This window comes from Eulemur rufifrons, chromosome 15, assembly GCF_041146395.1.
Source record: "Eulemur rufifrons isolate Redbay chromosome 15, OSU_ERuf_1, whole genome shotgun sequence".
Lineage (NCBI taxonomy): Eukaryota > Metazoa > Chordata > Mammalia > Primates > Lemuridae > Eulemur > Eulemur rufifrons.
In genome coordinates, this window is record NC_090997.1 from 95,533,176 (window position 1) to 95,552,537 (window position 19,362).

Below are 19,362 nucleotides of genomic sequence, written 5' to 3' on the forward strand. Positions count from 1 at the left end.
TGCCTTTGAGTAAAACCGTTTTGGTATTATAAGGAAAAAAGAAATGTGATAGGAAGGACTAAGAACATTTTTAATTCTATTTTATGTGTCCATCTCCATTGAAGTGTGACTTTTACTTGAGATCATCGTTGGCTCCCACATCTCTCTCTGTTAATTCACTCACTTACATGTGCCAGGTGCTGTCAGAGGACCTGGAGACACAAAGGTAAATAAGGCATGGTCCCTGCCCTCCCAGTGGGAAGTGCCACACAAATCTAATTAGGGAGCCACATGCAGTGACAGGTGAGGGGAGCACACCAGTGGGCTGTGAAGAAGGGAGGGCAGGAGGAGTAACTAACTCTGAGAGCACCAGGGATGTTCCAGATGGGAGAAGAGGGGTAGAGGTGACGAGCTGCATAGTGTGTGTTTCTGCAGGAAGCATGATCTTGCTAACGCAGGACATTTGAGGCAGGGAATGTGGAGGAAGATGAAGGTAGGGGTGTATGCTTAAGGTTCACATGAGCATGGCCTAGGGTTTTAATTAAGGCTCCTGGCTTTTTCCCTCTGGGTAAGAGGGAGCCAGTGAAGACAGGAAAACATGGTGCCCCCGTGTGCGGGAAGGGAGAGAGAGCGAGGTTTTTTTTTTTTTTTTTTTTTTTTTTTTTGAGACAGAGTCTCACTCTGTTGCCCAGGCTAGAGTGAGTGCCGTGGCATCAGCCTAGCTCACAGCAACCTCAAACTCCTGAGCTCAAGCGATCCTCCTATCTCAGCCTCCCGAGTAGCTGGGACTACAGGCATGCGCCACCATGCCCGGCTAATTTTTTCTCTATATATTTTTAGCTGTCCATATAATTTCTTTCTATTTTTAGTAGAGGTGGGGTCTTGCTCTTGCTCAGGCTGGTCTCGAACTCCTGAGCTCAAACGATCCGCCCACCTCGGCCTCCCAGAGTGCTAGGATTACAGGCGTGAGCCACCGCGCCCGGCCGAGAGCGAGGTTTTTGAAGGGAATTTGAGCTTGCAACTTTTCCAGGGCATTAAATAATTGTAAATGAAACCATGTCATCAGTGTATTTGTGACCAAGCATTTTGAATCTTGCTCTTGTCTACTCCTTTTTAGTTGGTTTGGAGACGTTCATTTAGTGCCTTCTGTGTGCCTTGCCGTGTTACTCTCTCAAACAGACGAGGTCCTTGCCCTCCCGGATCTCACAGGCTAATAGGGGAGCTTAACGTGTAAACCTGCCTCCAACTGGAAAAAACCTAGACATGACCCGATCAACCCCAGTTGTGTAAAATGTGCGCAAAAATCTACCTCCAACTACCGGGCAACATTAAACAGCTTCTCAAAATACCACAGCTATGAAAAAAGGGGTAAATCTCTGGGTACTTGCTTCTCACTCCTCAGTGCTACTAGGCCAGAGAACAGGTCTTGCTGGTTGAAGTACTGGCTTCTCCAGGCACGACGGGCGATTTCCCTTCATCTGGACAAGGTGGCATCTGCCCTGGCTCTGTCCTTTACCTGTGACTCCCTTCTTTCCACCTTCCCTCTCCTCCCCATACCCTCTGTCCCCCTTCTCCCAGCTCCTTATTTCTCTGCTTAGAAAAATTCTCCCTGTCCCTCAGAACCTGGCTCCATTGTCACCTCTCCCCACATGTCCAGGCAAATGCCACCCCTTCCTGCATGCTGCCCTCCAGTGCTCTGGAGCTGAAGGGCAGGTGGTCTCTGTCCCAATTCCCTGGAGTGCTTGAGGATGGTGATCCTGAGAATGGGTTCCTACCACCGAGGAAAATGCCTGGACGTGGCACAAATTCAACAACTGCTTAGGAAATAAATGTGATTTCTGTGTCCTTTTGGTATCAATGATGCTATCCATTTTTATGAGCTCTTACTATGCACCCCAAATAACCCAGTAACTCAGCATTTTACATCTCACTTAATCCTCTCAACAAGTCAAATGAGAACTTTGAGACTCCGGTAAAGAACTCGCCAGGGTTGCACAGCTAAGAGGGACCCAGGATCCCACCTGTGACATTGACCCACAGGACAGTCCCTTGTGATCCAGTGAGGTTGCCGTGCCGTCCGAGTGTCCCCCTCTGGGAGCCCACTCTCTAATGACCTTTGACAAAAGTCAACTGTATTCCTTTTCTGGGGTCCACTATGCCACCAACATGCTAACATTAATATTTGTGTTACCAGGAGTACCGCTGAAATAGGGATTGTTTCTGTAAACAACCTTCTCTGGTTTTGACTACTAATAAACTCAGAAGAATTGTCCCAAACACTATATAAAAAGGAATGTCTTTTATAAGGAATATTTTTATTTTGTGCAAAGCATATCAATGGTCATAAAAAATTTTTATATCTTCTGGCAGCATTGCCTCACCCTTGGGAATTTATTCCAAGAACATAATTCAAAAGAGATTGAAGCTCATGTGCACAAATATTTTCAATTTAGCATTGTTTATATTGGAAACAACCCAAATGTTCAGTCATAGGGGGAACAATTTTGTAAATCTTGGTACATCAACTTAACAAAATTATAAGCTGCCACTTATAATCGTAAATTTTGAAAGTTTGTAGTACAGGAAGAAAACCGATCATTTTGAAGTGAAAGATCAGACTATAAAATTCTACCTGTTCTATAAAAATTATGTAGGCATATTATCTTAGTCCATTTGTGTTACTTACTGTAAAGGAATACCCAAGACTGGATAATTTATAAAGAAAAAAGATTTATTTGGCTCACGGTTCTACAGGCTGCACAAGAAGCATAGCCCCAGCATCTACTTACGACGAGGGCTCAGGAAGCTTCCACTCAGGATGGAAAGTGGAGAGGAGCCATTGTGTGCAAAAGTCACGTGAAGAGAGACGCGAAGCAAGAGGGAGGGAGGTGCTAGGTGTGCGAGCTCTCGCTCACTCTCTCTCTCTCTCTCACACACACACACACACACACACAGCATTAATCTGTTCACACACACAGCATTAATGGATCCACCCCCATTTCAGCATCCAAACTATAGCACTTGTGAAGTACTAAAAGGAAACCAAGGGAATTAGAACAACTGATCGATGTCTTCAGAGTTTGCAATTATGCCTGAAATTTTATCATTTTCGTTTCCTTTCATTCTTGTTAAAATGTGTGTATTCAGTGAATGCTAGGGACAAATATCTTCATTTTTATACTTTTAGATGTTTTGATTTCTTAGGAATTGTCAGTAAAAAAAATTTTACTATCTGTGCTATAAATTATGGCCCCAGTTGTACTGTCAGTATATAGTGCATATTTCATAACTATTTTCTTTTTATTGCATCAGTAGTATTCGTTTTTTAGAGTAATGTGCTTCCCAAATTTTAGTGGACGTTCATCTTACCTGAGAATCTAGTTAAAATGCTGATTCTGACTCAGTAGTTTCTATGGGGGGCCCAGATTCTACATTCCCAAGAAGCACAGGTAATGTTGATGCTGTTGGTCCGTGGGTCACGCATGGAGTAGCGAGGTCCAAGAGCTCCTCCTCGTGTATCAAGTGCCCCTGACCCAGTATGTGGCACTATCTTGGGAGGCAATATTAATGTCCTCTCTGCTATTTCCGTGCTTGCCACTGTAATAGTTCTAGCAATTGAAGGGGGTGCACGTGGAAACGAGTATTTTCTCTGATTCTGGAACAAAGGTGCTGCTGCCTTGTATCAGGTCTGAGGATCAACATCCTTACACCGCTCAACGAACTTGTATATTGTCAATCAGCAGAAGTGACCAGGTGGCACTAAAATAAATTATTCCAAATGTAAAGAGTAAGAAAGGATCTTTTGTTGTAATCATACTTTCATTGTCCTTTGATACAGTTTGGAACCTGATTACAAAGTTGAAAATCCCATCTGTATTTTGAAAAGCTTCTTTTTGAGTTACAATACTAGAAGAAAAATCTTGGAAGAATCCTTTAGGGCGGGTGGTGAGAAGCAGAGTAGAAAGCCATCTTTTTAGGGCATATAATGAAGTAGAACGTTTCTGTGACAACAGGAAAGTCCGTTTACCTTTGCAGAGGTAAACAAAATGAATTTAAGCTATTCTGTGAGCTTGAATCATAACAATGATTGCCAAAACCTACTTTTGTTTTTAGAAGATCATAGCACGTTTCCATCTTGCTTCCCTGCAGTGACTGAGGCTGGCTTTGGTGCTGATATTGGAATGGAGAAATTCTTCAACATCAAGTGCCGGGCTTCTGGCTTGGTGCCCAACGTGGTTGTGTTGGTGGCAACGGTGCGAGCTCTGAAGATGCATGGAGGTGGACCAAGTGTAAGTGCCCACACTAACTTCCCAGCAAAAATTTTTTTGAGTTAAGATAAAACGGAATTTTGCATTGGAAACATTCCTGCCTGCTTAATGGCTGTGGTTTTCTAGAATGTCTTCTTGCTAAAACCTTTTTGTACAAATTGCCACCATAGAGCACCTTGAGTTTAGTTCAAGTAAACAGTAACACCCAGTTATTTCTAAGCAGTATTTTGGAAAGGAGCATAATGTAACCACTTTGTAGTCTTAAAATTCACATCTGATACTCAAGCCAAGGTTGTATAACCACATGGTAATGGGAGGATAGAGGCTCTTGTTCCTGAACGGAGAACATGAGGATTAGAGTGATTTCTTTGATGACCAAAGTTTTTCAATGTTTATACAGATAGTTTTTTGGTTCACTGATGCTGCAACTCATCAGATTTCATCTAAAACTATTTTCCTTCTCTTTCTGTTTATTATGATTTCACCCCATAACTGTTATAATGTTGGATTGTTTCTACAAGAGCTCTGCTTGGAAAACACAAATTCTATTTTAACATTTTTAAAAGCTTTTGATATTTACCTATCTCAATACGTATAGAAAAATTACAGATATCATTAAGGAAATGTTTTCTTTTCCGTAGGAAAAATATGTGTAGTTTTTACTTTTTTTGATTCATTTTTGGGAATTTCCAAGTGCAGAATATGAAATTTTGTACCTATTATACTTAGCATTAAAGTTTTTTTATCATGATAATAGTCATATATGAGCCAAACTGCCAGGTTTGATTTCTTAATTAGTGTATTGTACTGTGTACACAAAAGTCATATAATCGATGATTATTATGCAGGTTTGCCATCATGTATGCACATTATTTGATTGTCTTAGCAATTCTTTGTTCTGGGAGAGGCAGACCTCTTTTTCTACCATTTCATAATGCGGAAGCTGAGGTTAGATGGGTTCAGGGAATGTGGACAGTGTGACTAGGCCAGCAGAGAGCCAGTTCAGAAGCCAAGGACTTCAGATCCAAATCCCCCCGCTCTGTCCACCATGCAGGGCTGAATATTAATGAAGGGTAAAAATGTTCTAAATCCCAAATCCACTCGTAGTATGAGACACTTAACCACTTCATTTTGCCTAAAGCTTCATCGTCATTTCAAATGCAAGACTGATAAAATAAATGTGGATCGTAAGGTAGTAAATCCTAAAGAATTCTGATTTTCCTCAAGACACCAGTTGTTAATTTTTTAATTTTTAAAAATTTTTTATTATTAAGGGCACAAATAGTTGTGTATCTTTATTGGGTGCATGCGATGTTCTGTTGCCAGCACACAATGTGAATTAATCAAATCAGGGTGATTGGGGTATCCATCACTTCAGGCATTTATCATTTCTTTGTGTTAGGAACATTCCAATTCTACTCTTTTTTTTTTTTTTTTTTAATTTTTTTAAAGACCACACACCCTTGGGAAAAATCAAAGGACTTTAATACTGGGAAGGGCTATGTGATTGTCTAGTCTGGCTCAAGTCTTTATAAACAGAAAATCTCTGAGGCACAGTGTGGCTTGTATAATGTCACACATCTATTTTGGGGATTAATCAGATCTAAAATCAAGGCCTCTTGACTTCCAGTCCAGTGTTTTTCCAGACTCTGGTCTCTGTCCTGTAAAAATTCTCCACGTTTTATATGTAATCCAGTTTCATTTCATCTTAATGTACATGCTCTGTTTTACAGGGGTGGCATTTTGTTTCCACATTAATCCATTGTGCCTCTTCCATTCCCACTTCAAGTCTTGGTTCTATGCCAGTGAGGATTGGAAGGAGGCTCAGGTGGCACAGACGTGGGTGGAGGGTAATAAAGGTGGGGACTGGGATCAGCAGCCCCAGAAGCTAAGCGTCCCTCTCCTGGGTTCCAGGAGGACCTTCTGCCTTGTTGTTTTGTGGATGTCTGGTTGTGCATCTCCCCACTTAATTCCCAATTCCTTGAGATTAGAGACCGTGCTCTATTAATTGGTATGTCCCTAATGTCTGGCATAGTCTGTGTCCAGGAAATGTTTTCAATAATTAGGTAATAAATGAACTTTCATCTCCTTAATCCTACATTTCATATTGTTTGTCTCAATGTCATTCCTTACTTGGAAGGCCTCTGCGGTAATGTTTTTGATCCATTATAATTTTTTTTCTACAGGGTCTGTGCTCAGATCCACTTCCTTTTGATACCATTACACAAATAACTATCACTGCCTCTCGTGTTTACTCAGCTAGTTTTTTCCCATAATTTGTGCAGTGGAAAATCCTGTGGCTCTTGAACTGGCCTGTTTTAGCCTCAATTATTTTAAATTCATATCCTGGCCCTCACTGTGCTCACCATTCTTGGTGTAATACAAGAACTAATACTTTTATTAGTTATACTTCTGGATCCACATATTCCTTTCATAATTAGTTCTTTAAACCCATTGTATTAATCAGGGTTCTCCAGAAAAATAGAACCAACAGGATAGAAAAATATTTATTATAAGGAATTAGGTCACGTGATTGTGGAGGCTGGTAAGTCCAAAGTCTGTACCTCGGGCCCGCAGACGGGAGACGCAGGAGCACCCGTGATGCAGGTTCTGCCCAAAGGCAGTCTGCTGCAGAATTCGCCTGTGCTTTGGGAAGGCCACTCTTTTTGTTGTACTGTATTCAAAAAAGCCTTCAACTGATGGGTTGAGACCCACCCACACTGTAGAGGGCAGCCTGCTTTACTCAAAGTCCACTGATTCACGTATTAATCTCATCCAACAACAGCCTTACAGAAACACCCAGAATAATGTTGGAGCAAGTATCGGGCACCCCATGGTTCAGTCAAGTTGACCTACAAAACTAACCAACACACCCATTATTACTGAATTTTGGTGTGTGGTGCAGTGACCAGATCTAATTTCATGTTTTTGCTACATGAATAAGCAATAAGCCAATGCTATTTATTGAAATAGTCCCTCTTTTTTTCCTGACCTTCAGGCCCACTCTGTGATAAATGCATCCCCCATACATGCATAGGCCTCTTTCTGGGATCTCGCTTCAGTTGCTCTAGTCTATTTCTTTATAACTGTGTCTCTGCTACACTGGTACCTTACAGCAGCGGTCCCCAAGCTTTTTGGCACCAGGGACTGGTTTGGGGGGTCTTGAGAGGCAGAGCTTGGGCTGTGATGCAAACAATGGAGAGCGGCTGTAAATACAGATGAAGCTTTGCTCACCTCCTGCTGTCTGGCCCAGTTCCTAACAGGCCACAGACTTATACCGTACTGGTCCGTAGCCCAGGGGTTGGAGACCACAGCCTTACAGGACAAGGTTACTCTAGCCTATTTCTATATAGGGCTTAGAGTTTATTCCATAAAGGGCTTGTATATCTTTTTATAGATTTGTCTCTGTATACTTTATATTTTTAATAATGTAACAGGCTATTTCTACTCTTGTATATTTCTTTTATATCCAATGACCTAAGTTCTTACATCAACTGCACTAATTTAGCTATAGATACTTTGGGGAATTCTATGTGGGCAGTCATACATGAAAATAATGACAATTTGGTTGATTCCTTTCCAATCTTTATACTTTTTTTCTTGTCACTGACTGGGTCTTCCTAGTCACAATGCAATGTTGAATAGGGGTGGCGATAACAGGCATTCTTTTCTTATTCCTGATCTTAAGGGAAATGCTTTTAATAGTTCATCACTAACTATGACATTTGCTGTAGAATTTTTAATGTCTTTTTTTATCAGATTAAGGAAATTGACTTCTATACCTAATTTGCCAAGTTATACTGAATGGATACTGAATTTTCTTCATCTATTAAGATGATATGATTTTTCTCTGTAATTATTAATGTTGTAAATTATGTATTACTTAACTTGCAAATAATAAATGAACCTTACATTCCTAAAATAAATCCAACTTGGGCATATATTATCCTTTTTATGAATAAGTGGATTTTGCTAATTGGTTTTCTAATGTTTAAAGTATCTGTATGAGTGATATTTGTTAGCCATATAAAATACACTGGGGAGGATTTGTTTTCTTTTTTATATACTCTATAAGGGTTTGTGTAACAGTAGAATAATTTGTTTCTTCAAAGTTGGGTAGTATTCACTTGTAAACCTGCCCAGGCCTGTTGCATATTGGTGGGGGATAGTTTTTTTTAACACAAATTTAATTTTTTAATAACAATAGGACTGTTTAGGTTTTCTTCTTTTTCCTAAATGAGTTTTAATGAAAGTTATACCTCTGCAAATTTCTCTATTTTATCTGTCTTTAAATGTGTAAGTTGTCATAGTAACCTACTAGTTCTTTGTCTAATCTTTTTCGTTCCTTTTTTCTAAAATCGTACTAGAATTTTTGTTAGTCTTTTCAAGAACCAGCTCTGGCTTTGTTGATCTTCTCTACTATTTGGCGTTTGCTTGTAACCTATTCTCCCTGCTTTCATTTCATTCTTGGATTCTGTGGAATTCTGCACACAAGCATGCAAGCTCAGTAATGCTTAATTTTTTTTTTAATCTAACATTTTCGTTTTTCTAGTTGAAAAGTTCACTCACGGTTTTTTTCTACACTATTTCTGGAAATACCCCCCTTAAAATACTTCATTGTGTTCCTACACACTAATAAAAAGCAATTCTTTCACAGAGGTCACTTCTTTTCAAAAGATTTCTATGTTCTCAAGGCCTTTTCCACTGAGAGGAGAGAAAGTCATCATGTCCTGCATGAATCCAAATGTTCTCTAGTGTTTTTCCCCTAAATCAGTAGCCTGCTGTAGACAAAAGCAATGTGGAATTGTGGAAAGGCACCATATTGGGGTTCCAAAACCCTATTATATTCACATCCCCATTCTGCCTCTCATTTCCTTTGTCATCTTAGGCAAGATACCTGTCTTCCCTCAGCCTCAATTTCCTCATCTTCCAACCTCATAGGGTGTTAATGAGAAACTAGACTGAAAAAAAGAAAGTAATGACTTTGAAATGATTTAGCATTGATTTAGAATGCTGATGCACTCTGTATAAATCAGGCATTAAACATATGATTAGTTCCATTTTATGTTATGGAAGTTCTCAACATTGGCTCAAATTCGAATCATCTGCGGAGTATTTAAATATTACTGATCCTGGGTCCCACTTCCAGAAATTCTGGTTTCATTGCTCCGGGTGGAGCCCAGGCCTCAGTGTTTTCAAAAAGCTTCCCACAAGTCTTTATGTTTAGCTAACGCTGCCAGCTACTGGTTTAAAAGCTCAAAATGTAGGGCGGCTACCTTTCCAGAAAGTGGCCGTGATTTAGGGTTTTCTTGTGGAGTTTTTTCCCCCCAGATCTTTATCAGAGTAAGCATTTTTATGAGATTATTCTTAATTTTTGTCATTTTTTATTTCAGGTAACTCCTGGTGTCCCTCTTAAGAAGGAATACACAGAGGAGGTAAGAAGAGACACTTTACAAGAAGAATCATTCGACTCCAGTCGATCTTTGGCTTGCAGTTGACAGTCGGTGCATGCGCCGTCCACTAATGCCTTTATCTTAGAAAAGTGCTTTCCTAAGAATCCAAGAGGATATGGTGGGATGATGAGATAAAATCCATTCAGTTAACTCTCAAATCTCCAGAAAAGATAGATGTAGGCTTTAATCTACTCTTCTCTACTCCCCGGGCACCTGTCAGAGCAGGAGCCCAAGGTCTCCAGGACAGAAAAAAATATGAAACGTAAAGCCATAGATTCTCTTGGTATGGAATAAACTGACTTTTGGAAGCTGTACAGTTGGCTTTATGACTTGCACAATGACAGGACTCACTGCTGTGAATAGGCTTTGATTTGCTGGCAGCAGTACCGCTCAGCTCCCACAGGTGGCACCAGGGATTTGAGCCTGGAGCAGCTGCCCAGGACTCCTCGCCCTCCTGGGACCTGGAGCCTGCTGTCCGCCACCCTGCAGCGTGGGCACCTGGCTTAGGTCCCAGCAGCAGAGGTAGCTGCTGGGCTCAAGACCCAAATATGCCATTGGACCCTGAATACTTTTAGAAATTACTTTGAAATTCAACTTCCTCGTTCTGTGGCCATCTTTATTGGAGGAAAAAGTGAGAAGAGACGTCAGCAAAACCTGGCAAAGTGGTGCTACCGGTTTAGTCCAGCAGGTCTGGGGGAGGCAACACACAAAGATATAATAGTTTTTTTGTGCTTTGGATTTTTTTTTTTTTAACAGAATATACAGCTGGTGGCAGACGGCTGCTGTAACCTCCAGAAGCAGATTCAGATCGCTCAGCTCTTCGGGGTCCCCGTTGTGGTGGCTGTGAATGTCTTCAAGTGAGTCAAGCCTCCTACTCTAAATGTGGTCGTATCACTGGGCCACCCTGTGAACTATTTGTGCATTGAGGGTATTTGGTCTTTCTCTGCTTCATCTAAAAGTATACAGAAATACTCAGCCCTTTCTATTTGTTTGTTTGGTTTGGTTTCACTTAAGCAGATGTGTTCTCCCAATGTTATTAGGGAAGTGAAATCTATATAGTGAATTGCCATTTCCTGGGCTTATTTTTTTTTTTTTTTTAATTCCACCCAGCATTTCTGTCTCAAAGACTGAATGATCAAAGGGATATGTTATGGAATTTTCTCGATAAAACCCTTGACAACTTGAAATATTTGAGTCGTGTTGGAGAGGATTTTTTTCCATGCTTTTCTTTAAGTCTGATTTATTTAAACACGATGTGACCACTTTTGATGTTTCAAATGTATTCAGTGTTAGGGAGCAAAGTTCTGTATAAACAGTTAGTCTTTCTTTAAAAACATCACTAAATGAATACAGATGTACAACCACAAATATTTTCATCACTAGGACCGACACCCGGGCCGAGATTGACTTGGTGTGTGAGCTCGCGAAGCGGGCTGGTGCCTTTGATGCCGTCCCCTGCTATCACTGGTCGGTTGGTGGCAGAGGGTCGGTGGACTTGGCTCAGGCTGTGAGAGAAGCTGCAAGTAAAAGAAGCCGCTTCCAGTTTCTATATGATGTTCAGGTAAGATCTAGTGTCAATAGCAACAACAACAAGGGCTCACATTTCTTGTCCCTTTAACATGGGTTGTCCCATTTCGTTGTCACAGCAACCCTGCAGATAAGGCAACTAAAGATGAAAGAGGTTAAGCTGTCCGACAAAGTCAAGTTGCCTGGGGTGGACACCAACTCCTAGCCCCAAACTCTATGCTTTTTTTTTTTTTTTTTTTTTTTTTTCCCCTCCTGACCTCAAGCTATCCTCCCTCCTCAGCCTCTCAGAGTGAGAGGATTACAGGCGTGAGCCACCTCGCCTGGCCTAAACCCTATGCTCTTGAAGACTATACTCTGCTTCCAAATAGCAGGCCCTATTGGGATGCTTTGAAGAACAGGGTTCGACCGCTAACACTTTCAGGGGTTGCCCAGGAACAAGACCTTCAAGCAATCGCATAAGGCTTGTGAAATTATGGGAGGTATTTTCCTTGACTATTTCTGCTGTGGTTCTTTCCCCTCATTCTGGTTTCCTCGAGCTATGTCTCGCATATATATATATATATTTTTTGTTTGTTTGTTTGTTTGTTTGTTTTGTTTTCATTATTGTAAAATACACATAATCTAAAATTTACCATCTTAACCATTTTTTAAGTGCACAGTTCAATAGTAATCGATTCACATTATTATACAACCAATCTCCAAAACCCTTTGCATCTTGCAACACTGAAAGTGTACCTATCGAAAAACAGCTTCCCATTCCTTTCTTTTTTTTTTTTTTTTGAGACAGAGTCTCACTCTGTTGCCCAGGCTAGAGTGAGTGCCGTGGCGTCAGCCTAGCTCACAGCAACCTCAAACTCCTGAGCTCAAGCGATCCTCCTGTCTCAGCCTCCCAAGTAGCTGGGACTACAGGCATGCGCCACCATGCCCGGCTAATTTTTTCTATATATATTTAGCTGTCCATATAATTTCTTTCTATTTTTAGTAGAGATGGGGTCTCGCTCTTGCTCAGGCTGGTCTCGAACTCCTGAGCTCAAACGATCTGCCCACCTCGGCCTCCCAGAGTGCTAGGATTACAGGCGTGAGCCACCACGCCCGGCCCCCATTCCTTTCTCTCGACAGCATCCACCGTTCCACTTTCTGTTTCTATGAGTTTTATGAATCTTTGTGTCTCATCCACGTGGAATCATACAGTATTCGTCTTTCTGTGACTGGCTAATTTCACTTAGCATAATAGTCACCAATGTTGTAGCATGTGTCAGAATTCCCTTCCTTATCAAGGCTGAGTAATATTCCATTGTATGGATACACCACCTTTTGTTCATCTATTCATGTGCTGACAGGCGCTTGGTTGCTTCGACCTCTTGGCTACTGTGAACGTGCATGTTCGTAACGTAGGTGCAAATATCTCTTCAAGACCACATGTTCAATTCTTTTGGACATACACCCAGAAGTGGATTGCTACCTTAATGTAGTATATTTTTAAACACATCTAGACAGAAAATCTGAGTTTCACTGTCCTCCTCGGTTTATCTTGGCATCCTCTTGTCACCTCCGTTCTGAACCCTGTGGCTCCAGTGGTAGCTGACAGACTTGTCCTCACAGGGAGTCCGTGGTGGCCAGAGAGTTCAGCCTTCACGCTGACAATGGTTTCTCCCATTCCTCCATCCTCCATCCTCCATCCTCCATCCAGGTGTCACAGACAGCATCGCTCTTTCTTGTTCAAATGACCTAAGTCAGTAGCACAAGTGAAGAAGGAAAAAAGTAAGTGAGGAGAGAGCTCAGCAGCATTTTCGGGAAGCCCAGAGGCACGACAGCAAGAGCACAAGGCTGACGTGTTATGTAGGCTCCCAGCTTAGTCCCGACATCCCTGCTGGGTAGGAACTGGTGATTTCCTCCCACTTTGCAGATAAGCAAACTAAAGCACAAAGGGATTAAGTAACCCGCCCAGTGTCCCACAGCTGTAAAGAGGCAGAGCTGGGGGAAGGCAGGCCTGGAACGGTTGAAGCTGTCTTCCTGCCCTGTGCTTCAGAGCTCAGTGCTATGCTCAAAAGTGTTGGGGGCACACAGCTAACGGAGGCAGTGAGTAAGTGACCACCTGAAGAGGCAGGGTGACAGAGACAGGGACAGGCACAGAATCCATGCCAAATGAGGGACACTGTTGGCATTCATTTAGTGTTTGTGGAAGGACGTAAGGAGTGAATTGGGATGGCTAGCTCACAAAAGGTTTGTCATGCTGAAGGGTGGTTTTATGAACGAGGGACTGAAATATTCTGGCTTACAGAGGTGGTCGTGATCAACTAGGGGGAGGATTTGGAGTGAACATAAAGAAAAATGTGCTAATTGGAAGCTGTGAGTTCTCCAGTGTTGAGATGGTAACCATAGCATAGATGCAGCCCTGCCGTGGGCAAGTCCGAGGGCTTGAAGCCAACACGGTTGGCGGGTGGCCAAGGTGACCTGACCTGTTCCTTGGTCCCGGGTAAGGCTTGCCAGGGTATCTATAATGCGTGGCACAGCCCATGGCTGTCCTACACAAACCACCGTCGGGAAACTCACCCTCCATGTCCTGTAAGTGCCTCAGACCATCTTGCCATCTGATCACCGGACCACCCCACTCTCAGTGGCAAAGGCAATGTTTTAATGAATGATTTCACAAAGTGTCTCTTTTCATGGAAAACATCCCTGGTGAAAGGAAGGTCAGCAAACAAAAGAAATGTTTCTGAGTTACACTGCCTCAGACATGCACTAACCCTAAGATGAACCCTTTTCCTTTCCACTGATGTTTTAATTATTTTTTTTTTCTGAATTCCCGTTCTTCATGGAGATAATGCTACTAAAATGTCTGCTCTCCTGTGAAAGGGAAAAAATTTATAATAATGTGGTCTGCAGTCTTATATTTAATAGGCAGCCTCAAGGCCAGGATTTTTGCTTCCTTTGCCAACACACTTCTCCCTTTTCTTAGGACACAGAAATTCAATTTGAGCTGCATAATTGTTTGTTAGATAATCAGCATCTCGGCCTATTGCAACATGACAGTTTATGAAAAGAGCTGTTGCTGCCTCTGGCTCCCTTTGTCCTGTCTCCCTAATAGCTGTGTCCCTCACACTGGCAAGAAGATTAGATAGTGTAAGCCCATTTACAATCTTGTCTTGTGACCGTATAAAAATCTGAATTTGTTGATGCAGTCAGTAAGAGAGTGCAAACCTTTTTCTCCCCTGATTTCTTGCATTATTCGGGGCTGGTAAAATTTATGGATTAAGTAATGGTTTTCTGGAATCCCTTTTTTCCCTTCCCCCCTCCCCCACCCACTACTAACCTTTTGGTGCTGGACAGCTAGATAGTTGTGGGATTGCTCTATAGGAAAATGTTAGAAATGTTTTTGGATAAGTCACTCTCCTCCCTTTGCTTTTCGGTACAAACTTTATTTCCACGTGCCATTTGTTAACTCCCCAAAAATGGATTCAATATGAGCTTGATGACATCTTATTTGCTGCTCTCCCCCCACCCTAGTCTTGTGCTATGGAAGAAAGACGCCTGAGATCCTTTAGGGGAATGGGACGTAGTGTTGGAGCCCAGGGCATGTCTGCTTTTGTGTGAGATGAAGAAATGGTCTCAGGAGCCCACAGGAAAGGGGGACAGCTAGAGAGACGTGGAAGCACCTGCCTCTCACACGCCATGAAGCCGGACAAGCCCATATTTCAGGCAAGAAGCGAATTTCGTCTCTGACTTGGGAGTCTCTGCTGAACTTTATAAGAAACTGAGTTAGTTCACAGCCACTGTCATCTAGAGAACAATTTTACATCTCTTTTTACCAGAGTAGCTTCTAATTAAACAGCAGTCAACTTCTGGTTATGGAACCAGATTCAGAATAATAATTCAAAAATACGAAATAAGATGTAGTGGTGTGATTGCTCCGGATTATATCTGTACAGTTGACTAGTGCAATGTCCCCTTATCTGCAAGCACACAGGGAGATAGTATAGCTGAAAGAAGACCTACTCTGTGTGTACACCTTGTCAGCTGAGAAATGCCTCTTCCACACATTCTTTCAGGCCTCAGCAAGTCCCATCTGCTACATGGGCTCAGCTCTGCGTTATGGACAAGACGGTGACAGACTTGCTTCATAGCAAGTGGACACTTGATAGGAGACGGACATATTACATGTCATTAAAAGGCTAAAGCTTTGGGGCCATGCAGAATGTAGTTCAAATCCTGACTCGTCCTCCTGGGTTGGATATAAACGTGGGCAAACTAGCTAATCTCTCTGAGCCTGCGCTTCCTCATCTGCGCAGTGGCGTCTGACACGGACACCAACTTCCCTGAACTGCAGCGGGGACAAAATGAAAGGCCTTGGCGTAGAATCTGGACCCTAGGAAGCAGACAGGCGCTGCCAGCTCTTCTGCAGTCATGCTCTCTGCAGAAGGAAAGTAGGCCTCCTGACTTCACCCTCAACTATTCTCCAGTAAGTCAAGGTCACTCTGTCAAACTCTAGGGTTGGTTTCTTTTTCACGTGGGTTAAAATAGGAATTAGAAGGTAGGGCTCCTAGTGCACCAGGAAAGAAAGGCACCACTCAGCTAAACCAAGGCATTTGACATTTTTCCTTCTCAGTGAGAAGTGGGAGCCCTTAGTGATATCACAGAAAGTCGGTCACTTTGCGAAGAGGTAGGTATGGCACCGAAAGTGAACTTGAAAGTCGGTGTGAGTATTGTTTATTGAATCAGGAGTTAAGGTTAAAAACCATCTCTATATCCTTCCTCTAACCTTACAAACATTTTGAGGTGTAACCTTGACAGCGAGACAGAATAGTGTTTGTTTTTATTAAAAGATCTTTCCTGTTCCTTGCGTGAAGCCGTTCTCTTGATCACAGTGGGGGCTGGAGGAAGGAAGACCAAAACACACCACGAGGTCTCAGCCCAGGGCCACCAGCGGCCACGCTGGTTTCTGAACTTACACTTTCACTGTCCATGTGGTTAGGGGCGCCTCCTCCCCTGCTGGCCTTTTGTAAAACAGGGTGTGTTTGTCATTGGTGTTATCTGGTGCATTATGGAGAACATATTTCATATTTCTTCTTTTTTTATTTATTTTTTCTTTCTTTTTTATTTATTTATTTTTGAGGCAGTGTCTCACTCTGTCACCCTGGCTAGAGTGCAGTGGCATCATCGTAGCTCACTGCAACCTCAAACTCTGGGCTCCCGCCTCAGCTAGGGCTACTAGGATCACAGTGCCACGCCTGGCCTCTTATTCCTTAAACGTTCAAACTTGAACACATGCCAGTTATTGGTGGGGTTTTGAGAATCACCCTTTAATTGAACTTAGGGCATTTGCAACCAGAGCCTCAAAAATTAAATAAATAAATAAATATGCATATGTATATATTTGTATCTATGTGTATATAGTGGGGTTTTTTTTTATATTGTGGTAAAAATATACATAACATAAAATTTCTCCCTTAACCATTTTTAAATGTTCAGTTCTGTGGCGTTAAGTACATTCACATTGTACATATAGAGTTTAAGAGTTTTAAATTTTAAAATATTTAGCACATCTCTGTACATCTTTTGTATTTCACAGTAATTGAAAAAAAAGGAATCTAAGGAGAAAGGGTGTCCCTTCGTTTTGTTCTCATCCCTAGAGGATTGTCTCCCCTTTGGGGCCTTTGTCTCCCCAGGCACTTTCCTCCCGTCTTCAGGACCCCTTATGACCCGCCACCCCCACCCCGCCACGCCTGCCACGTGTGCTGGGACACCAGGCCTGTCTTCGCTCGCCTTTCCTCTCCCCGTGCATTGAATGTGTGGTGTGCGCTGTGGAAAGCTGCCCCTTAACGTTTTCCAGTCCGTTAAGAATCTCATTCGTAAATCTGTTTCTCTCCCCATACTCTTTAATGTTCTGCCATCTTATTTATGATTGAGCTGCCTCTAAAGAGCTTTGATCATCCAACCTGAACTGCTTCAACGAGCCCCTCATAAGCCTCTTCTTCCCTGGCCTCCTCTTCTGTGATTCAGCTCTCAGCCCCCAGATGCCCTGCTGCTTCCGCAAACACACCTCAGATCCGTGTCAAATCTAGATTCTTCTCCGACACTGGCTGCTAGGTTCTCTGTGGAGTCTTTTCTTGCCTGCAATATGTGACATTCCTCCCCAGCGTATGTGGTGGGTCATTCGTCTGTGTTCGATAGTCTCAAGAGATCTGCAGCTATTGGTAGTACCAGCCCAGCTTTCTCAAAGCATCCTGTGTGATTCTGGCAAAGCGTGCCCCATCCTTTGTACATGTCACAAAGATCCCTATAATTTCATTGAAATGCTTTCTTCTAGCATGAAAAATGGAATGTCATTATGATGGAAGTTTCCAGAAATGCATTATTTCATCTAAAATTATGAGATAATATAAAATGATGAACTATCAAAGTCACACCACATGTTGGCCAGCTGCCTTTAACCATCCACTCCATCCCCCCACAGGCTTTCCGACTTCAGTTTAGATGGGATGAGACCATTGTAATAGAGAGTGTATCCATTTTCTCAACCTAAAAGCAAGCACTTAAGGAACATTAAATATGGTCTCCAGTATAAACATTAAAGGTACCACGTATAATAGACCACTTTAAGAGAGAAAACTGCAACCTTAGGACTGGGGAGAAAACATGCTCAAACAGCACAGGCTTCCTGACACTCCAGTCTCGCAGAGGCCGGGGGATTTGTTTTGAGCAATAACATTTTCTCAGAAAATGATTTCTCTTTCCTTTCATGTAAGTAGTTTGCTGTTCAGTGGCACTTTTAGTCTTAGACAGAAGGTGTTTTCTTTGGAAGCATGTCTTCAGTAGATTTCGATGGGCAATATGTGGCTTCTGTCGTCCAGTCAAGAAAAACGACCACTCGTAAAGGACCAGGGCTCCCTGCCTGTGAGAATAGAACCACAACTGCGCCTGCGTTCGTTCATATGGCTCCTATACCACACTGAGGTCCCTAAGTCAGGTTGGTGACAGAGGAATGAGCAAATACTGCGTGAATGTCAGTGAGCCCAGCAGAGAGCTCGGGCCACCGTCAGCCCCTCCCCATCTTTTGGGTGAAACGAGATCTTTATTTTTTTATTTATTCATTTATTTATTTATTTTTTAAGACAAGAGTCTTGCTCTGTTGCCCGTGTTAGAGTGCCGTGGCGTCAGCCTAGCTCACAGCAACCTCAAACTCCCGGGCTTAAGCGATCCTTCTGCCTTGGATTGCCTCAGCCTCACGAGTAGCTGGGACTACAGGCATGCGCCACCATGCCCGGCTAATTTTTTTCTATATATATAATTTTAGCTGTCCAGATCATTTCTTTCTATTTTTTAGTAGAGATGGGGTCTCGCTCTTGCTCAGGCTGGTCTCGAACTCCTGAGCTCAAACGATCCTCCCACCTCGGCCTCCCAGAGTGCTAGGATTACAGACGTGAGCCACCACGCCCGGCCGAAACGAGATCTTTAAAGTCACGTATTTCTATGGATACCCTTCCTTTGGCATTGCTGTAATGTTCTATTTGGGAGTAATAAAAGATCACCATGTGAATTCCTTATTGTCATCATTTCACGTGGACCAATGCAGATTTTCTGGCAGTGAGCCTTTTTTTCACTTCCCAGTTATCTCCACCATATAACACATTTGCCTCGGGAGAATCCGATTCCTCTGGGAATCTGCAGAGTTAACCAGTTGCTCAGGGCCAGCGAGCCAGCAGGGACTGGTGCTCCGTGGGCGGACTCATGGAAGTCGGCACGTACACCTTTGGTAGCTCAGAAGTGTTGGTTTCCAGCCAAGGACATGCTTTGTGTCAAACATACAAGGGCTTGTTGTTCTCAGCAACAATGGCAGAGCTGCTCCCGTGGCTCCAGGTGGTGTGGTTTTGTTTTTGTCTTTTTTTTTTTTTTTGAGACAGAGTCTCGCTCTGTTGCCCGGGTTAGAGTGCCGTGGCATCAGCCTAGCTCACAGCAACCTCAAACTGCTGGGCTTAAGCGATCCTTCTGCTTCAGCCTCCCGAGTAGCTGGGACAACAGGCATGTGCCACCATGCCCGGCTAATTTTTTCTATGTATTTTTAGCTGTCCAAATCATTTCTTTCTATTTTTAGTAGAGACAGGGTCTCACTCTTGCTCAAGCTAGTCTCGAACTCC

General features: G+C 42.6%; 1 protein-coding gene across 2 annotated transcripts in view; it reads left to right on the forward strand.

Moving 5' to 3' along the window:
• Positions 1-19,362, forward strand: part of MTHFD1L (methylenetetrahydrofolate dehydrogenase (NADP+ dependent) 1 like) — a 186,677-nt gene that overhangs the window by 107,221 nt on the left and 60,094 nt on the right. For both annotated transcript variants that reach the window (XM_069488615.1, XM_069488614.1), the window contains exons 21-24: positions 4,129-4,268; positions 9,641-9,682; positions 10,457-10,557; positions 11,084-11,261. In XM_069488615.1, coding sequence (XP_069344716.1) covers positions 4,129-4,268; positions 9,641-9,682; positions 10,457-10,557; positions 11,084-11,261 — 461 coding nt within the window. The remainder of the gene's footprint in view (positions 1-4,128; positions 4,269-9,640; positions 9,683-10,456; positions 10,558-11,083; positions 11,262-19,362) is intronic.